Genomic DNA, 22443 nt, shown 5'->3' with positions numbered 1-22443 from the left:
CCACAGGGCACTGAGATTAAATGTATGGAAGTACAAGTGAATGCCAGAATTGCTTTTATTATGGAAAAAAAAAGGCTCAGGAATTCAATGTGAATTACTAACAGGTGCATTTTGCCAAGCACAAATGACCACTCATAGTAGTTATCGTGGTAGCCACAAGATGGCAGCACTAAAGTGAGTTTTGCCTGAAATGAAAGGCAGCCACAGATTGGAATATGAAGTGTATTAAGTACAAACAAGCATTTTATCTCAAATGTTTTATATTTTCTTATGATTGCTCATAAATGAAACAAATATTAATGTTGTATAGTTTTAAATGTTCGAGTTTCCTCAGTGTCATTTTAGACATAGTCATGGTGACTTTTTTCTTCAAACTCTGACTTTTTACTATCACCGTCATTTAACTGTTATGCCGTTAAGTGTCTTTGGATCTGCTTCACTTGGATATGAAACAGAACCATCCCCTAACAAGCTGAGCCTGATGAAAACTTTCTAAGAGTGAATCCTTCAGGTCAATTAGTTTCTTAAAGAAACCATAATTGAAGTCAGGCAAGTCCGGAAGTCTAGATTATCAGGAAATCGGCTGTTTAAGAGCATTCAGGGGCTGGACTACATGATGAGACTTTGTCTCAGAAACCAAAACAGCCAACAAACTTATAATTGATTAACCAATGAGAATTAAACTCTCTAATTGCACCCTGCCCGCCCTTTCCTGACAATATAGAGCTGAGGCGATTATTCACTGGCACTGGACTTACTCTTTACACAAAAATGAAGACTATCAATTTTACCTGTCATCACAGCTCCAGGACACAGAATAGTGCCTGACATACAACAGGCCCTCAGCTCAAACTTATCCACTAAGTTAATGATGGAAAATGAGTATGATGTTTTCGTATCTATCCCCATCAAGTATTTTTTCTTAGAGATATTGTTAATATTTAGGTACATGTGATCTTTCTCTTCTGCCCTGCCAAGTCAAAAATCTATCACCTCTGTAATTCTGGTTACAGTCAATTGAGAAGTAAGTCAGCTCTGAAAGTCTACCTCCACAACATTGTACATGAAATGCGAATTTTTTAAAACAACCTTCCAATACCATTAATTTTTACAGAAAATAAAAAATGATACAGCTGCCAGCCAATCTGTTCTTTCTTGCAACTGTATTTTCTGTGATCTCTATGATTTCATACAACTGCAAATTCTCTCATTAAAATCTAAGATTCCTGCCCCAAATATTGGAACACTAACTCTCTTATGATTCAGTTATAAAATGCTTGGCATGACAAATGATTTTGGACATATTTGAAAGAACACATGATATGAGCATAACAATCATACCTCTTCATTCACACAGCAGTTTATTCTGGAAATAAACTGTATTATTATTTTGTACCCATGCATATCTTTTTTTATAATGATATAATATAATATGGCAAAGATTATTCAATGACATGGACTATCAATTGTGCCTACGTGTAATTAGAGCTAACTTGCTGTATTGAATCATTGTGAACAGATGCAAAGACAGATAATCCTACCTGCCTTTGTCAGCAAAAAAAAAAAAAAAAAAAAAAAAAAAACAGTTTCTTTATGTTGTAAAATTTGATGGGCATAATGTACCTTGCCTATTTCATTTTTGTTGTTTTCTGTGAGTAAAAACATTTTAAGGAAGTGGAAGCCCCAAGATTGTCTTGTTGATAGGTCTTGAATCAACATAACAACTTCAAGGACTTCAAATATATTGCACATGTTTATTTCTTTTACATATACTTGTCCTGATTTATGAACATAAAACTGAAAGTAACACATGTGTTTGACTCTTTTATGCTCATTTCAAGTTTTAAGTGCCCCACACCAACATTACAAAAATTGACTCGCTTGAATACACTTCGAACTTTGTCCTGTTTATAACCACTGACTTAAAATACCATTGAATTTAAATCCTTCCGTTTTGTAAAGTAGTCAAGAGAAAGGCAGTAGCTAACCAATCATAATTGTCATATAGTGTTATAAAATAATGTATTTTGTGATAATTTAAATTTTAATCCATTAGCTTTAAAAAATGTTTACGCTTGTAAAATTTGTCTCTGCCAGTGTTTTCAGTTTATTGAAAACAGCCAAATGAAAGAGTTATGTTTCTTAAATAGAGAGAGCAAATTTAAACTGTCAGTGAATACCAGCCATCCATCTGGACTTCAACTCAGGAAGAAACCTCCACGAACTGTACATTCCATTAAAGACTTACTTTCAAGTGTCTATGGTTATCACTGAGGGACAAAGAATCTCCTTGTAGGTGTTTGGTCTTCTTGACAAAATAATTTTTAAATAGGCTTAAGAGGAGTTCAAAGACCATTAAATGGAATAAGAGAAAGGGAACTGGGGAGGGCCAGGCAAGCAGGAGATCTTGGCAGCTGGGAGGCAGGAAATGGGGGAAGAGTAGAGGTGGAGTTAGGGGAGGGGGATGAGAAGGCAGCAGCTGCAACAGCAGTAGCACTGTGGGAGACACTGTGAGCATAGGTAGAAAAGAAATGGTGAGGATGGCCAGAGCCTTTGGCCCCTGTTTGTACTTTTAATTGAAAAGGCACAAAATTGTGTCCCTCTCAATGTGATGTCTGCCTTTGATGTGAAAGTATCACTCTATCCTTTTTGGTATTACCAGGTTTTACTGCATTGTCAGCTAAGAGTTGCTCTGAGTGGCTTAGAATTCAGGGCATGTCCCCTAGCAGTGGGATCAGGATTCATCCCTGGTACATGAGCGAGCTTTTTGGAGCCCACTACCTATGGTGGGACACCTGGCATAGCCTTGATGCGGGGGGGGGGGGGGGGCGGGACTTGGACCAGCCTCAACTGAATGTACCAGGCTCTGCTGACTCCCCATGGGAAGCTTTGCCTTGGAGGAGGTGGGAATAGGGAGGTAAGTTGGGTGGGGGGAGGCTGGGTGTCAGGAAGAGGGAGGAGAGGGGGATCTGTGGTTGGTATGTAAAATGAATAGAAAATTTCTTAATACTACAAAAAAGAATTCAGGGCGTGTCTAAAGTACAAATGAATAATAACTAACTATCTATTGCTGGCAGTTTTCCTTCCATTTTGTTACCTTTGGATCAGAAAGGAATAACTTACAACATATGTTGCTGTCACTCTACCTCTTGGTTTTGTGAATGTGGGGCTAGTTTAAAGACCCTTGTCATTTGGTTCTGGTTCTTTTTGTTACTTTCAATTAGTTTGAAGAAGCCTGTGGGGCTTCATCACTTACTCAAAGGCCAGCACTTGACAATAGGTCATTAGCAGACAATGGGGTATTTTTCCATTCTAGTAGTTGAAGTCTGTCTCTTTTAATTACTTTTAAATTCCCCATTTACCAAGACATGAATGACCACAGGTCATGCCGTTTGTTTCTAAGAAAATGTGCTGATATCTAAGATGAGCAAACAGCTTCAGAGGACATTTCACTCCCTTTCTTTCTACCAAGCACTGTGTCCTCTTGAAAATGTTGAAGAGAGGGGAAATTCCTATAGGAATTTGTACTTAAAGGATAAGGGTGGCCATTTAGATTAGAAACATACGTTAACTGCATTATGTCCAGGAGACCATAAGACCAAAATATCCAAACAATACTAAAAATAACACTAAAGACCATAGTCGGAAAGTATGTGCTAGTTTAGCAAATCACTGATTACTTGCTTACTGTTGTCCTGACTGGATTGCTGAAAGCTGTGGATAACTGCTGAGTGTGGTTGTAAGGTGGATTTTAAGAAGATGGACATGACCAGAGGGTTTATCTGTGCTGTGCTAAATACCAAAAAGCATTGTGTGCAGTTTAGAAAAATAAAGCACTATTTAAATGCTATTTCTGTGATCACAAGAAATACAACCTTCCTTGAAACAAAAGAATTGAATACTCTTGACAACCCTAGCACACACAATTTAGATGGGCTACAATGTCATACGTGAGGCAAAGTTTTCACACTGTACCCCAATGGTGAGTTGCTGTGATTTTTTTCCTTTATACATTTTTGAAGTGAATAAAGGTTTCAAATGGATAATGAATACATCTAATAAAAGTTCCTTTTCACCGGGCAATGGTGGAGCACACCTTCAATCCCAGCACTTGTGAAGCAGAGCCAGGTGGATCTCTGTGAGTTCCAGACCAGCTTGGTCTACAGAGCAAGATCCAGGACAGGCACCAAAACTACACAGAGAAAACCTGTCTAAAAAAACCAAAAAATACGTAAATAAATAAAAAGTTCCTTTTCAGCCTATTTAGTCACTAGTATTGGAAAATTACACCCAGGCATGCATAATGGAGCTAGCCAGTTACTCCTCGAGATATTCATGAACAGTGCTAACTTTAGATCTATGGCTTTTGCTAAGTAAGTCACTCTTATTGCATTTCCCTAGAGAACTTTGATGATAGAGCTTAAGCAATCAGATACTGTTCTTAAGTGGAAAAGGTGGTACTGACGTAAAGACTACTTCATTGTTATTGGAAATGTCAATCATCTAAAGATAACTTTTCTCAGAGTGTACTATCATGACATCTATTCCATAAAAAGTCATCCAAGAAGAGTTCAGCCCACAGCATTTTATATCATTGACAAAGGCAAATATTTTTACTAATAAAAATACATCATTCACATTTTAGAACATTAAAATAGTATTTTTGTTTTGTTTGTTTCCTTCTGTTAGCAACAACAGAACTTCTGGCATGTCAAGGTGCTAAAATAATTAAAACCTAGATTAGGGATAAAATAATGAAGGTTTTTATTTTTAGAAAGCAATGTATATCTCATTGGAACATAAACTTTCTTTTGAAAAACTTTCTGGCACACACGTAATACTATGGATAACCACCAGTATTTTTCTATGACCCCATCTCTCAGACTGTAAGTAGGAGGATATTCTGTAACACTTCATTAGTCTATCTCTTTCTTTGTTAAATTATTTCACACCACTTCATCATACAATTCTAGAATAGTGAGTAAATTATTATAAAACTGTAGTCCAATTATCTTACGTAGCAATCATTTTATTTTATTTTCCAAAATTAAAATATTTTCATCTTTTACTCCTTTTGTTTCCTCCCTCCAATGCATCACATGTTTTCCTCTCAAATCCATGGCCTCTTTTTCTTTAATTGTTACCTTACTCATTTGCATGCACAAATATACAAACACGACTGGCTCAGTTGCCTGACCTCTTGGTATTGGACAAAGAAAGATGATTTCACTGGCTCTCAGCATTCCTTAATAGCCTTTAATTCTTTGTCTAGGGCTGAGGCCCAACAAGACTTTCCCCTTGCATTTTGGTGTGCTTATTACATACCTAGCAATCTTAAGAGTAGATTCTACATAAAATTGAAAAGCCAAAGGACATTGATATTTACTGGTATCCTTTAGCATTTCATCACCTATTTCCAGACCTCAAAGAGAAGGGGGCCTTATAAATTGACTGATGGGATCTTATCAGATAAAAATAGCCTGAATCTAGAGTTATATTCAAATTCTCTTCTTTTGCTTTTTAAAATTATCTTTAGACAAAACCGCAGAGCATGTTAACAGCAAAATTATCTCCAGTTAGTCTGTATTAGACTATGAGTCTGTGTAATAGCAAACCGAATCTCTACTGTACTTGAGTGGGAGGAAAAATCGTGACTGACTTTATATAGAATAATCTTTCAAGGAGATATGAAGGCAGGTGTTGTTGTTATGAAGCTTCTGTTGTTCCATAAATGGGAACAATTCCCTGGATTTTCAGTTATCAGTCTTCCACGGAGGTTTTAATACCAGGCAAGTCAGTTCTTCCATTTGAAAAAGATGACTGAACATGTGCAGTCACTCAATGGCACTGGAACATCATGGCATAGTTTCACTGTATGAAATTATGGGGCTTTGGAGGGTGGTGATTTTAAAAATGTGCATTGAAAGTATATTTGTTTCACCATCTCCAACCCATACACAGGCATGGGCACACAGATAATTACTCACACATTAAATTCCTTAAAAAAAGATTTGAGAATTTGTATTATTCTGAACTTTTTGATATACTGTATTTGTCAACTGAGTTGTACAGGTGAGGAAAATTTACAGAATTCTCTATGAAACTAGTTAGAAAAATTTTACATGAAGATATATGTATTATATGTTATTTGAAATTTTAACTTCAAACACACAAAGAGGAGTTATAAAATAAGCATATCTGTCTCTCTTAATGCTGACATCTGTTGCAAGGATTATGGAACTGGTGCAAGAAATGAGTGTTTTCAAAATTGCCCAACAAATCAGTAAAATAGTAGAGGGCCCATAAAGCAATAACCAGATTTAGTACAATGGTTCTCAACCCTCCTAATGCTGCAACAATTTAATACAGTTCCTCATTTTGTGGTGACCTCCTATCATAAAATAATTTTTGTTGGTATTTCATGACTGTAGTTTTGCTAGTGTCATGAATTGTAGGGCAAAAATCTGTGATTTCCGGTGGTCTTAGGCTGTGAAAGGGTTATTTGACCCCCAAAGGGTCAACACACAAGTTGAGAACCGCTTTTCTAGCTGAACTTTAAGATAATAAAATGGAATGCAGATTTTAGAGTGTCTCAAAACTGGGCAGTATTGCTTAAAATCCACTTTTCATTAATTATTTTTGGCACAGTATTTTTAAAGCAAAAAAAAACCCACAAGTAGATAATTTTGTCTTAACATTTTTCATGACTTGATGTGACCTCCTAACTCCTCCATCTATGAAAGTTGAATAACCAGATGCTAAAGACTGCATGGACATTGTTTTGTAGACTGTTTGGGCTGCATAATAAAAATACTCCCACATCACTCTCACACTCCTTTAAATCAGGAGGTACACTGAGGTGTGTGTCAAGTTTTGCATTCACTTGGCAATGGTACAAAGAATCTACCTGTAATCTTTTATTTTAACTTCATAATGACATTGGTGAAAACACTGGGACACAAGGAAGTTTGATTATTTATTCTAAGCTACACATTAACTGATTAATAGAGTCGTGTCTGAAACCATATCCTCTTGTGCCCAGTCTAATGACCTATGTGTTATAAAATAGGATTTTTAATGTGATATATTTAAAATGTAAATTATGTAATTCAATTTGTCCACTGAATTTTCTGTATTGGTCACACATTTTCATTGTTTCTGATGAGCCTGTTTTGTATAGGTATTGTTGCTAGCTGGTGTCTTAAATACATTTTCTAGTAATCTGTTATACATCAGTACCACTTTTTCTTGATGTGGAATTGCAAAACCAGAAAGACTAATCAATCCTTTAACTCCAAAGTAGTGTTTTTGTTCATTTCTCTCCTTATCTAGGAGTGCCTAGAGCTGCGAAATGAAGAATTGTTGGAGAGATGAGGAGCTAAGAGTTCATTCGGTTGTCCAGATGTATCCAAGTACCCCGTTATTTGGCAATAAATACATCTGGGCAACTGATTGAATTTTTCGCTTTTCTTGACTCACCTGGAACGTCTACAACATGCAAGGCCTGCTACACAGCCCAGACTGTATGATTTCTTAATCAAATGAGACAGGGAGCAAGAAATCCCTGTGAATGAAGGGAGTTCATTGTAAACCTAAGGGGTAAATGCATTTTTGTATACAGCTGCATTGGATTTGTTGTATGTACCTTCACAAAGTTAAAGGGAATTTTGTTTCCAGTTTGTAAAACTAACAATGAACAGAAAAGTATTTTCAGCAGTGATACTTTTCAAGTGCCTATATTCCAGTGTAAAATAATTGTATATTTGTGATTAATACTACCTAGGATAGCCTCAAATCTGTGGATACACACAGCTATAAATCTGTCTGATATATTTCCTCTAGTTACTCCTGTTCTTATTGTGCAATTCCATTTCATTCACAGCAATGATACATGCCTGACATGTTATTATCTGCTGGTTGTGCTAGAATGTAAGTTCTATGAGAGCAGGCTTTTCACTGTGTGGACATCTGGCAAAGTGCCTAGCACATAATGGGCTATCAATAAATGTTTGAACACACAGAAATTTGGCTGTACAGTTTTCAGTCTTGCAAGTCAGTTGGAATTGGTCTCCAGCACACACATTAACATATGGTTTCTCCTTTAGTTCTGTTCTTTCAGAGCCTGTAGTTTATTTTGCTATAAGGATACTTAGGCCGAGATCATTTAGGCAAAATTCTGCTACCACCTATGGAGAAACAGCTTCAGATTGCTGGGCATGCTGCCCACTGTGACAGATTTCCTCAATGTTTGTTACTACAACTGCGGAATGATTTGCAATAGCAACTTGAGTTCTATTAATTTGGGAACTATTTTTGGAGCATTATTTTAGGTGAATGGTCTTGCTGTAAAAAAAAACTTATCATCTTAGATGCTTGTTAATTTGAGGTGTTCAGTTTTCTAGAGTTTTGTTAAATTTTATCACAATAACTGCTTTCATGTGGGCCTGAGGACATAGTTCGTACACGAGGCCTAGGCCATCCCAACACCACAAAACAAAGGACAAACCTCCTATAACAAGCAGAAGAATTTAGAAAACACAAATAAGGAGAAAATGTTTCATTTGCGGATTAAGTACAAGAGGGAAAGTTCTATTTGCCTCCGTACTCAGTAGTATTTTCTGGACAGGAGAGTGGGGGAGTGAAAGTATAGGCAAGAAATGCTTTCAAATTGAATAATCATGTTAGTGTTATGAGATCTAAGAAATGTCCACAAAAGACCCAAGTACCATTCCCCTAATGCTCCCCCCTCAGTTTTGAAATGAGAAATTATAAAGTCTTCTAATATATTTAATTACATAGTCAGAAGTGTGATATTTCCCTCTTGCCACACTACTGGAAAGTGTCCAGTTTTAGGTCTGTGTGACTACATTCTAGCGAAAGCCTAGCAGAAATGCAATAAGCGAACTATCTTAAGTCCGGAGTATAGATCCCTTACCTGACTTATTAAAGGAGTTTTCCTTTCCACTGATGTCTGTTCGCCCGAGGTTCTTTTTGCCTGGTATAAAATAACATTTTCTGAAAGAGCAGATTGCTGAACAGGGAAGAGTTTTGAAATTGCCTCTGTTGAAGGTTGTTCTAAAGAGCATCAACTGTCAAGCTTGTCAAAGTGACTTAAATATAGACCTTTCTGAAGACAAGAAACCAGATCATCTGATCCCTTACCATTTTTCAGCCTCAAAAGTTCTGTGAATTTAAGCTTGTAGAAGTAATTAGGACCTTAGAATTGAAAATATAGTGTTTGGTTTGTTTAATTTCAGAGAATGCATTTCTTACAATATTAGAAGAATCAATATTTACCATGAAGTCTCTGGAAAATTTTCCATCAAATCATAAAGAATTACATGATGTGACTACTCATGGCAAACATGGATTTTTAGGATGAAAAGTGTGTGCTTTATTACAAAATATCTACAGAACATTTAAAAATGAAAGGAACATTCATGCAATATGCCTTAGGCCTAAGGATAATTTTTGGATTACATGAGTAGTCCCCAGACTATTATAAATCTGTACATGATTATTTTCTTCACAGGAGCAATCTGAACATTTGTGACTAATTCATTTTTGATATAGCCATCTGCTGAAAGTTGACGGCATATAATAATCAGAGGGAAGATTTCGTTGACATTTTACTGAAGTCTTGCCAGTTTTATATGTATATATAGTAAATTATGATAATATTCACCAATATTACCTTCTTCTATCCCCTCTCACTCCTGCAGCTCATCTTTTCTACTAGTCCCTATTCTTTTGGGTTTTATTCTGGGGACAGGCCTTGGGCAGGTAGGAACAACTGCATTGTCTCACTGATTATATTGGGACTTGCCTAATATAATGGATAAGGCACTGGTCTCCTCATTACAGTGGCCATGTCATATTCAGAAGGGCCTTTCACAGCGCTCCTACCTTGCCTCTAGTTTCTGATCTTTATACTCCTTTCCATGATGTTCCAGGGGGAAAACCTTTTAAATTATGACATACAGTTTTTCAGCATTGAAAACTGACAAAATCAAATCTTCAAATGCAATGTTACATATTCAGTTCTTAAATAATTTATCATACACAGTCAGACAGGGGTGGGTAAACAGCTTAGTCAGTAAAGGTACCTACAACCAATCACAATGATCTGAGCTCAATCCTCAAGACCCACATGATGGAAGGAGAGAAGTGACTTCTGCTAATTTTCCTGTGACCTCCACAACTCTTTGATGGCATGCATGTGAGTGTGCAAACACACACACACACACACACACACACACACACACACACACACACACACAAAGACAAAATAAACTAAATGGAATTTTGAAAAGTCACACCGGAATCATTCTACAGCCTAATAAGAATTCCATGTCAGATTTAATCTCTTCTATATGGGTAAAAAAAAATTGTGCTATATCACCATGGTTACCTGACAGATTTTTCCACAAATCTAAAGGTAAAAACCAATATGAAAGGGTTAGTTTCAGAGGATGTAGGAAAAATCAAAACCAAGTTTTACAACGAAGTTCTAAAGTTCTTTCTTCTTCAAACATAATGTGTATAAAATCACAAGTCCATCCTTTACCATTCGGTAAGATTTTATTCTTTTTAATTTTCCATCTTCAACTTTTCCAAGTCTCACTTACCCCTCTCCTTAATCAACTATTTTACAGACTATACTTGGCTACTTAAGTGAAATGGAAAAATACACACACACACACACACACACACACACACACACACACACACACATACACACACACACACCTATATGAAGGTGCCAGCCTTTATTCCTAAAAATGTTTTAACTTTATTTTTTCATTCTTCTTCAAGGTAATTACTGGTTATGGCTTTAAGTATTTTAGTGAATGATATGGATTTTGACAGTTTGAAATTTGTTTCTGTATATTTAATGGCAATTTTATTTTGGATCAATTATTTTCAAGTGTTCATGATTTTTATGACCTATGCTGATGACAGGCATAACCTATTAACATATAAGCAAAGGATTAATATGCAATGTTTAATATAATGATCAGTGTTTCAGTGTTTGGATTTATGTTCAAGATTCTCATTAATTATTATCCACTATAAAATAATACTACTAAAAATTTATGAAAATTAATATTTGTCCCTGATTTTGACCTACCAAAATCTGTCAATGACTTAGAGACAGCATGGAAATGTCTGTGATTCATGCTGCATGAAGAAATAAGAAATTGATATGAGGAGGTAATGGTAGTGACTTCACTCCTGTAATTTAGCCTCCTATTATTATTCCATACTTGAGAAAACAAATTATTTTCAGGTTATTTTTTTCTCCTGTCCTCTCACATACTTGTGCTGAAATGCCCACAGTTTCTTTAGAAGTCCTACAGATTCTACTTAGAAGGTAGCCAATTTGTTAATTACCTTAAACGGAGTTTATAGAACTTCACAAATCTTCCCAAGTTTAAATGTTGGGACTCCCAAGTGGTCTGTTTGTGCTAAGGTTCCATGTTGAAAGATAAGTAGAAAAAAAAGGTGGAGATCAGAAAGTATATGTATTTTTTGTTTCTCTTGTTAGTTATTTGAGGTTTGAGCAATTTTGAATCCTCTCTCTTTGTAATTCTATAAACAATTACTATTTCAAACATATAGAACATTTATTTCAATATATTATTATATTCTATAAGGAAGCAGAATTTAGGTCATATAATGAATGTAATTTATTCCTACAAACACATCAAGAGAATTTTCTATTTGGTTTAGTCAACTTTATGAATGTAAATTTTTAATGGTTGTTTCAGTTTTGTGATAGGGGAAGGACTAAAATGAAATAAAGAAAACAAGTTTTAGCTGCATGGGAAGACATGGCTTACTTGAATTTCAGTTAATAAATTGGGATCTATGTATATAATAGATATTTATGATTATCATTTACTTAATGAAACTGAAAGGTCTGAAAATAAATACTTGTTTAATATTTTATCTGTACTCCTAAGGGAAATAATGTATAGTTAGCTAATTTTAAGAAAACATAGTATTTTGTGAAACAATAATTGAATTGTACCAGGGCTAAGAATGAGTATAAAAAAGGTTTCACAAGATTATGACCATATACATAGCTACAGCAAGAACAATTTAGATTGTTCTAGTATAATGTTATTAAAACAGAATTAATTTTACACTATATTTTACTCTTAATTATACTAACTTTTCGATACTTGAAAAATAAACATTATAAAGGATTTTAGAACTTTTAGGATTACTAAAAAGAAAAGCTTTTGATATTTTTGAGAGATAAAATTGAAAAGTTAAAGGACATTGATATTTACTGCTATCCCTTAGCATTTTTTCATCACCTATTTCCAGACCTCAAAGAGAAGGAGGTCTTATGTATAGACTAGAGGGATCTTATCAGATAAAAATGGCCTGAATATCTGCTGAGATCCCTATCTCACAAAATATTTTTATTCTTTAGTCACTAGGAAGTCATATTTCACATATTCACTAGAGTAAGGAAATGGTCTTCATGGAACTGAAAGGTAGATGCTAAAGAATAAATGCAGAACATATTAAATTGATAATTTGAATGATTAGGAAAAAGTTATATTAAATGAGATGAGAAACAGGGAAATACACTTTATTCTAGTGACATTTAGATTCCAAGTTTTTAAACACCAAAGAGTATCAAGACAGATTTTCAAGTTCATCTTCCTTAAAAATATATATAAACTACATAAAATGGAATTTACAGTGTTATTCTGTGCTCTCAAATTATTTAATGCCCCTCTATCTTACACACATTTAAACACTCACAAACACACACTCACACATTGCCAAATTGTTACTTGCAACTTGAAAACCTTAACAGTCTTGACTCGAAATCTCTTTATAAATTTACAAAGAATACAGTTATGAGTTATGTGTTTGGTGTGGCAAAACCCCAGAAAAGGCAGACTAGAGAAGAGATTGCTTTGATCTCTCTGTTCTCAGTTATGAATCTCTATGAAGAAAAAAACTAGAGATTACCATGTTAATCACAAGGACTTACACTATTTCCTCAATGTCGGTGTAAAGATGGATAGTGGCAGGCTCCACTCAGCAAAGATGCATTTTTGTACAATTTAATTCTTAACCAGCATTCCAATTATAGTAATTTAAACATACCAAATATAGTAATAAGTGATGAGTAGTTCAATCTATAAATACTTTGTGATATCACAAAAAATCCATTGAAATACAGCTTATAGAAACAAAAAGCATCCATTCTGAAATTCTTTTATAAATTTCTTGAAGATAAAGTATCACCTCTCAATCCACAAAAGAAGCTAAGTGTGTTGTTTCAATCATCTAATACAACTGACCTTCAGTTTTCAATTTTCAATACTGCCTCACCTGCTTGGGCTGTAACATTTCATTAATTCGCTACTAATTAGTTATTACATAGAGTGACTGCTGTACTTATTATGGTAAAATTGACTGATATGTTTATTTGAGTATAAACCAGTTATTGCTGCCCTCTGGTGAATATTGCTGGTTAATGCAAAAGTATAAATAGAACTGTCTATATAAATGCAGATTGCTTCATTTGAGAAAAAAAATAACACTGAAAGTGTAAAAAATACATTTATGGTATATAAATTCTTGAAATTTGTTATGGTTTATAGAAAACTTTTAATTTTAGAAATGCAAATGTATTTTAAATTGTATATGTTTTCCCAATGATTTGCAAATCTCAAGGATCTATTCATATCTCCTTTCTCAAAACACTGATTTGAAGCTCGGTATACCCTAACAGGGGAATCTGCAGGAAAGCCACACATCACTAGACCCTAGATGAGCCTGTAAATAAGTGAAAATTTTTCTTTTTAATGCTTCTGTATAACATGTTTACCTCTTCAGTAGATGGAGTACTGACTTTCTTATCACTAAATAAGTGCATTTGAGTTTATTTAATTGTTTGATATGCAAGTTATGTGCAATTTGAACTAATGTTCTTTTTCTCTTTTTTTTTTTCTCTCCTCAGGGAATGAAACCAGTCTGTTAATTTCCAAATTCTCACTTTGAACCTCTGGTTGCTTAAGACTGAAGCAATCATGGTGAACCTGAGCAACGCGGTGCACTCCTTCCTGTAAGGATTCTATTATATATTTTAATCAAACAGCAAAGTTACATTCATGATTGTTTGCTCGATGATATAAAAATGCTTGCATATGATCAGGCAACTCTATGACTTATATCAAGAAAGATTAATATTTCCTATTTAAAGATAATAAATGGGGAAAAAGGATAATCAGGCATCTAAATAAATTTTAAAGCCATGATATGGGGATAATAGCCACAGTTCAAATAATTCATTTTTTTGTTGTTGCTTTTATCATGGGTGAAGCTTAGAGAGTTTCTTTCCTGTATGAACTGAACAATTAAGACAATCATATGGCTGTTTATTATGGCACAGCATACCTATAATACTGACACCAAGGTGACTGACACAGGATGGTTACAAGATTTCGGTCAGCTTAGGTAGATAGATGCTGAACTAGAGAAAAAGAGAGAAGGAGAGGAGGGGTATTATTATTAGCATCTGATTTCTAAAGGTAATGGAGGCTACTAGAGATCAACAGGCAGAGACCGAGGACATAGCTGGATAGAGCAGAACACTGTGATCCTGGAATGAGCCAGTAGTTGAATTCAGTAGAATGCAATGTTAAGGAGTAGGTAAAGAATTAGATACAAGAACAGTGGCACTGGAAATCCCACCTAATGCAATCCTACTATTTGAGGAGCAGAATGTGTAAACTCTGAGCAGTATAGCTGAGAAGTCCTGAATCCCTTTGCTCCTTTGCAACAACTGAAAATGAGAGAGAGAGAGAGAGAGAGAGAGAGAGAGAGAGAGAGAGAGAGAGAGAGAGAGAGAGAGAGAGAGAGAGAGAGAGAGAGGTCTCATCCAAAAAACAGTCATTCACAAATCATATTTTCAAACAGGAAATTTTAAACGAATTGTTTATCATTTTTATCAGGCAAGATGAGTGTGTTGGTTTTGTTGGACACACTTTAGGAGCTCACATCTTGAGAGAACATTTGTGTTTGTAACTTAAATAAATCTCATCACTATGAGGTAAATTAATTTGAAATTTACAAAGGTGAAACGTCCATATTTCCCTTGTCTTATAATGCCACCTAGCTTGAGATTCCTACTAGCAGACTCTGTCCAAGGACCCATAAAAATATGTATCTAAAATTTAATTCCTAACTCTGCCCATGGGAATCAATCATCTGCATACATTACTCTTAAGCTTAGAGTAAGTCCTAGAAAATCAAGGACACAAATGAGGAAGGTAGTAGAAAGCATGAAATTTAAAGCACTAAACAAGAAACTGACAACTAGCAGAAAGTCGCTTTGCAAATATGAGAGCTTGGATATACTTCTAAAAAGAAATGAATGTGTACTATTATCACAGTATATTTCAAAACACATTCATAAAATTGTTCTGACAATATCTTACACTTTCTTTTCAATTTAGATCAACTTCCACTTTTCTTGTCTGGTTACCAGATCCATTAAGAAAATCTCCCTTTATTTCTCTCACAGTTTTCTTAAAGGAGAGTGCAAAGCAAATAATATTTTGAAAATATAAATAATAAAATATGGAGTCGGCCTCTGAAAGATAAATACCATGTATTTTCTCTCATTTGTAGAGACTCATCTTCATAGATCCACATAATCACATATGGACAGATGACTCAAAAATAGAAACAAAACTGTCCAGGGGACAAAGGGGACTAAAGGGGACAGGAGAGCAAAGGAAATGTATTGAGGATATGAGGGGGAGCCATACTCAAAGGACCTTAGATACTTGTATAAAAATAGTCTTAAGTAAGCCAACACAACAAAATAAAAGAAAAATCATAAACTATTACACCACGTTAAATGACAGTGTGCTTTAGTACTCAAGTGAACTTTTAAAATAGTCTGAAATCAGACCTTATGATGACCCTTGTTGCTGTCAGTTACTTAGCTATGTTGGCTTGAAAAAGTGTCATTTCCTTTTTGAACTCCATTCTTTTTTCACCTATGTAATGCTAATAAATCAGTACTGAACTCAAGTGGGTTTTATACGTAATCAAATCTGATTATACGTATATATTTTGTTACCCTAAGTGCCTATACTAAGTGCAATCCCTCAGTAAAAGTTCAATGATAAAAACTGAAATGATGAGAATGGAGGCAGTCATGGTCAAAGTAGTGGTGGGGGAGGCTATTGTTTATTATAAGTGATATATTGTGCGTAAGCAAAGCCTGATGTTCTTTTCTTTTCTTTTCTTTTTCTTTTCAGTGTGCACCTAATCGGCCTATTGGTTTGGCAATTCGATATTTCCATAAGTCCAGTAGCAGCTATAGTAACTGACATTTTTAATTCCTCCGATGGTGGACGCTTGTTTCAGTTTCCAGACGGGGTACAAAACTGGCCAGCACTTTCAATTGTCGTGATTATAATCATGACTATAGGGGGCAACATTCTCGTTATCATGGCAGTAAGCATGGAGAAGAAACTGCACAATGCAACCAATTACTTCTTAATGTCCCTAGCCATTGCAGATATGCTGGTGGGACTACTTGTCATGCCCCTGTCTCTGCTTGCAATTCTTTATGGTGAGTACAATTACATTCATTTATCAGACTCACGTTGGTCCTTAAGTTTGTGCTAAGCCTCATAGGACTCATCTGTACAATTAATTAATCGATCTATAGAACTTGGAAACCAAAGTTTAAAAACAAAATGTAAGTGAGAAGAAATTGATCAGGTGTGTTGAGGATTAGGAAATAAAATTGTAGCTGAGTTTTCAAGACTCAAAACAGCTATTTTATGATATATTGAAATTATGCATGAGTACTTTACTCCTCAAAGTCATTTGCAAAGAAAATAATGAATAACCATACAGAGTGGGATAATAGCAAAATGCCACTCCACCTGTATTTTTGCCACTATATTTACTGTAAGTCCCATCTCTAATACATAAAAAAGAAAATCAAACTTACCTGCTAAAATAAATTTATTTTAAGAAAAATTTCTGGCCCATTGATAATTGAATCCAGAGCCTGACTTGCTTTACGGAAGTACTCAATCACTGCTATGGCCGCAGCATAAGTAATTTTTTTTATGTTGACAAAGTAGTTGGTATAAAATGGGCACTCAAAAACAGTTGCTCTTTTTCTTCATGTAGTTTATAATTCATATTTTTATAAGGAGAGAAGGTATAAAAATTAATTTCTGAGCATATAAATACAAGCTCCTATCACAACCATAAAATTCAGCTTCTATAATGATTTTTGAGAAGCTTCGATTTGTTGTTTGATTTTTCTGCCATCAATTTCCTTTTTTAATCTAGGTTCGGTTTTGGTGAGTACTAATAATGAAAAAATCAAAATCACATAAAATTCTGGTCAAGAACACTGAATGCTCTTCCAGAAGCTTCAGGTTCTTTTCCCAACATCTACATGGCAGCTCACAACTATTTGTGACTGTAGTCTCAGGAGACCCAATGTCCTCTGGCACTAGGGCATGCATCTGGTACCTAGACATACATATAGGCAAAACACTCATACATACACAGTAAAAATTAAAAGAAAAACATTAAACTTTTAGAAACATTAGTATTAAATATTAGTTAATCAATTAAAACTCACATGCTCTTCCGGCCTCAGACTCCCACATAACTGTCACCACAGGTATATGCCACTACACTTAGCGTTCTATAAGTGTCTTTACTACAAAATTCGAGATCCCAGTTCCAATTTATTTGTTAATATGTGGAGAGCTCAGTTTAACTTTAATTGTTAATTCTTGTAGAGTAAAAGAAAGAAGAATTAGACAGAAATTCTTGTAGAGTAAAAGAAAGAAGAATTAGACAGAAAAATTATTAAAATAATATCTAGTGTAAAACTCATAAAAGAACAATATGTTTACAATGTAATCTCTCATGACACTTAAAAATTAATTAGCCTCTCTGAAGACTACAGTGACAGTGCCTAATCACATCAGTTATTCCAAAAGGTGTTCTTAGGAAATGGGTTTTTACAATCTCCATGAGTTTCAATGGCATTTTTACCTCAAAGCACCAAAATTTCACCTTTCACTGGTTACTTAACTTTTACTTCTCCAATATCATTAAGAAGAAGTCACAGAAATGAAGTGAAACAGCAATTTCAAAGATAAGTTTCTACTGTGAGCTCCCTACTGAACGCTTTTCTGAGGTAGATGAAGGGAAAGCTACAAAAAATTGCAAAAATGGCATAACAAAGGTTTAAAAAGAGCATTATTAGGAAGACTAAGATTGACCTAATAACATGGTTTAAAACATACATTCCTAAAAGTTTCCAAGATGAGCTTCAGGTCACAGACTTAAAAGTGTGCATAAATCTCAAGAAAAATGAACTTCCTGGAGGTAGAAAGGAGTGAAAAAAAAGAAAGAAAGAACTGATATTGGAAGAAAAAGGACAGTGAAAGGGTATAGAGAGAAAAAGGTATTTACATGACAAAATGTTACATGTAAGGACCATCAAATCTCCCCATACTGCCCTCCACTGTTCACCAAAAGTCCTGGAAAGAAGTCATACTTTGCTACATATGAGAAGACGCTCTTGACCTTAAAATCTGAGAAATCAGCAACAGACGAAGATGCAAATATCTCTCATTTGTCTCATGCATGAGCATAGTAGACAATCACAGTATAAGACATTCACTAAGATGAGGAGTCCAGAGTTTATTAAATGACAAGAAGCCAGCATTCACTGTGAAGAATCAGAGGTGAATATGATCAAAGTTTCATATATATATATACACATACATATATATGTGTAGTCTATTTTGTATAATAAATATATACTAATAAAACTCAAACAGAAGAACACTTAAAACATAATTAAATACATTAAAACATGAAAATACTTTGAAATAGCGACCTGATAACTAGGAATATAATTAATTTTTCCTTTTTCAAAAGTTGTTTTTAAATAGTACCATGAGAAGCAGTGATTTATTATGGCTAAAACATTAGGATGGAAAAAAAGTATACAAACAAAGCAGTGGTTAAAGTAGACATTGTGATTTTGATATCTGACAAAATAAATTAAAAAAAAACAGTAAGATGGAAAAAGATGTTTAATGATAAAAGACACAATTAACAGTGAATGTGTATGAGGTGAGAAAATCTGTGCATTCTACCATAACTATGAACTTTATAAAGAAAATATTTAAAGAAGGGAACGATTTGAAGGTATCACACTCAATACAAGGAAGACTGGAATAGGGGAGAAGGGGTGTGTGAATGCACCAGACTCACCATCAGTTCAAGACTATGTTGGCTTACATAGTGAGTTCAAAGCCCGCCTGAACTATATAGTGAGACTTTCTCAAGAGAGTGGGTGGGAGTGAGACAAAATAAATATGAGTGAAGATTTTATGGTATGATATATATTGAGCTTAGCATATTTATAAAGAGCATATCTTCTTCCATATGCATGAAGCATTCACAAACATTAATTATTGTAAGTGCCTGCACTTACTTACCGGGCCAAGGTCACCTGATATGGCCAGGGGAATGAAATCAGGCCAGGTTGGAGGGAACTACAGCACAACTAAAGCTGTGAAAATTTTATTGAGAGCAATGAGACTCTTTATACTTTTGTCAGAAACAGAAGATAGTGACAATTGCCAGGATCAATACAGTTGTAGCTGCCAGGAGACAGTGAAGTTTGCAAGTCATACAGGGTACACAAGATTAATGTCTAAGACCAATTGTCCTAGTTTCCATGCTTCCTTGACTACTAAGGGAACATACAGAAACACAAAGCATTCTGAATGCTTCACTGCCTGAGGGAGTACATCCGTCTCTAAGGAACCGGAAGTCACATTGAGCACAGGAGCCATGGATTCTAACCTGGAAAACCTAAAGCACATGCCTCTCAAGGCAGCTTGGCCAATCCAACTCCATGATTCCCTGCAAATTATACATTAGGCCAAAAAGAGGTCACTAGAAAAAATATAAGTATTATAAAAGTACTTTTTAATAACAAAGTAATAATGCTAGAAAGTACTAACAACAAAGTTTTAAGACCATTTAATCTTAAAGTTTTAATACAAGTTTAAACCTTATGTTGTTGATTTGAGACAGAGTTTATCTGGCAGCCTTGGCTTTCCAGGAATTTAAAGTTTGCTAACAAAAGTATCTCATGTAACAACTATGAGTTATACTTAGATAGTAATTAGAGGAAAATCTATACAGCTGTTCACATTTATTGTGAAACATTAAAACATACAAATAAATTTTCATTATAGCATCTCTAGAGAATCACAAAAACAAAGAAAGATAAAGAATTAATTGGACAAAGAATAGAAAAAATAAATATAATCAAATTAGAAATGAAAATCTGTTTTTTAAAAAGATATATTTCAAAAACTGAAAATTTTTACTCAATTTAAACAAGGACAAAGAGAGATTATATAGATATAAAACAGTATAGCAATGGAAAAATAACCAAAAAAATATTTTTAAGAACTTTAGATTGTATAATTCTATGAACACCAATTAAAATGAAAATCCAGACTAACAAAATTTACTCTTTCACATATAAAAATTAGCAAGGCAGTTTCTGCAGAACAATAAACTGGTCAGAAAGGACTCCACAATAAACACCACTAGTGTTTTTCCCTGGGCAATTCAATCAGACTTTGAAAGATCAGATATTCATAATATTCCAAGCATTACTTCAGAGCATTAAGAACAAAATTTTGAATAAAATGGAAAAAAACCCATTTGAAATTAATCACTGATGTGAGTAATATAAAAAAAATTAAGAATCCAAATAATTTTAAAACACTTTCACAAAAATATATAATCAATTTAAGGATAAAGAAAATTGTAAATAATTGAACTTTCAATTTTACATTTGATTCCATCATTGATACATGACATATTCTGAGATGATTTTCTGTGTATTCTAAAATTTTATGTATATCCATATACTAAAAATTTTTTAAAGCTGGATTTCTTATAATTGTATATGAAATTAGAAAATTGAAAAAAAGAGAAGGAAATAATGAATGTATGTTATTTGACTAATATTCATGAGGATGTCAAAAGATTGAAAAAGCCAGAGCAATGTAGGATACCAGGAGAACAAGTTCCTCTAAAACAACATGATTAAAGCTCATATGAACACACAGAGACTGAGGCAGCATGCACAGGACCTGCACAGGTCTGCACCAGATGGGGTCCTAGAGCTGAAAGGAGACCAGGACACATGCCTCCATCCCTAACCCAGAAGCTATCTCTAATTGATAATCATTTGCAGATGAATATTTAGTTTCCTCTAAGGAAGTCTTACTGGGGAAACTACTCGTAAGGGTAGCAGTAGACGGCCAACAGAAGATGAACCCAATTGCATCTTTGGAGGTTACTTGTCTCATAATATCTTGTCAGGGCTCATTTTTTAATTTTATATTTATATTATAGTATATTATTATAGTATAGTATAGTATAGTATAGTATAGTATAGTATAGTATAGTATAGTATTGTATAGTATATTTATTATAATCCCATAGAAGCCTGTTTGTTTTCTAATAAGAGACAGAAAACAGTTTCATTCAGATGGGAGGGAGGTGGAGAAGGTAGAGTAGATTAGAGAGGGGGAACCAAAATTGGGACAAAAATATATTTTCAATAAAAGGAAAAAAATAATATTTATGTCATTCTAAATTCCTAAAGATAGATGTCAGACAGGTGGATGATAGATAAATTTCTATACATATGAATATGAACGCTTGAACTTATTTCCTAGCTCAGTCCACAAAGTATAATAGTGAACACAAATAGCAAAATAGTCACCTTGAATAAACTACTGAACTAGGGATGGGAAGAAAAATTACAATACAATAGGAAGATCTTTTAGCCTGAAAATTAAGGATATTTAAGTTTATGGTATGGGGATGTGGCTTAGTGGTAGAAAGTTTGCACGGAATTCTATCTCTGCAAAAATAAAAAGTCTATGGCAGAAAAATACATATTCACCAATAACTAGATAATTAGAATCACAAATAAGAGAATTTTGCAAGCTCTTATTTTACAAGTTCATATACAAAAATAATTTGTGCTTCTATATACCAGCAAGAGAAATTGGAAAACAAGTTGAAGATTACTGTTTGCAATATAATAAAAACAAATCAAAGGTATAAATCTACTAAAATATACTAGAAAAGATAAATTTAAGTAGTCTAAAAAGTAAGAAACTTATCTTTATTATAATTGGACAAGTCACTCCTCTAAAGGTATTAATCGTCCCTGAAATGATTTATAAATTCAGTTCAGTTTTGATAAAAAAAAATCTGCATATTTGAGAGGTATAAATACAAAAGATAATTTAAATATTAGTGAAACATAAAGGAAATTATTTAGAAAATGAAGTGACTTGGGAC

The 22443-nt window shown here is 34.2% G+C and overlaps 1 protein-coding gene across 2 annotated transcripts in view; it reads left to right on the top strand.

Moving 5' to 3' along the window:
- The window catches only part of Htr2c (5-hydroxytryptamine receptor 2C), a 229179-nt gene that overhangs the window by 92561 nt on the left and 114175 nt on the right, over positions 1 to 22443 (top strand). For both annotated transcript variants that reach the window (XM_076561713.1, XM_006989970.4), the window contains exons 3-4: positions 13994 to 14098; positions 16305 to 16621. In XM_076561713.1, coding sequence (XP_076417828.1) covers positions 14064 to 14098; positions 16305 to 16621 — 352 coding nt within the window. In that variant the 5' untranslated portion in view covers positions 13994 to 14063. The remainder of the gene's footprint in view (positions 1 to 13993; positions 14099 to 16304; positions 16622 to 22443) is intronic.

The sequence above is a fragment of the Peromyscus maniculatus genome, chromosome X (assembly GCF_049852395.1).
Source record: "Peromyscus maniculatus bairdii isolate BWxNUB_F1_BW_parent chromosome X, HU_Pman_BW_mat_3.1, whole genome shotgun sequence".
Lineage (NCBI taxonomy): Eukaryota > Metazoa > Chordata > Mammalia > Rodentia > Cricetidae > Peromyscus > Peromyscus maniculatus.
The sequence above is the reverse complement of the archived record's forward strand: the minus strand, read 5'-3'. Positions and strand labels throughout refer to the sequence as shown.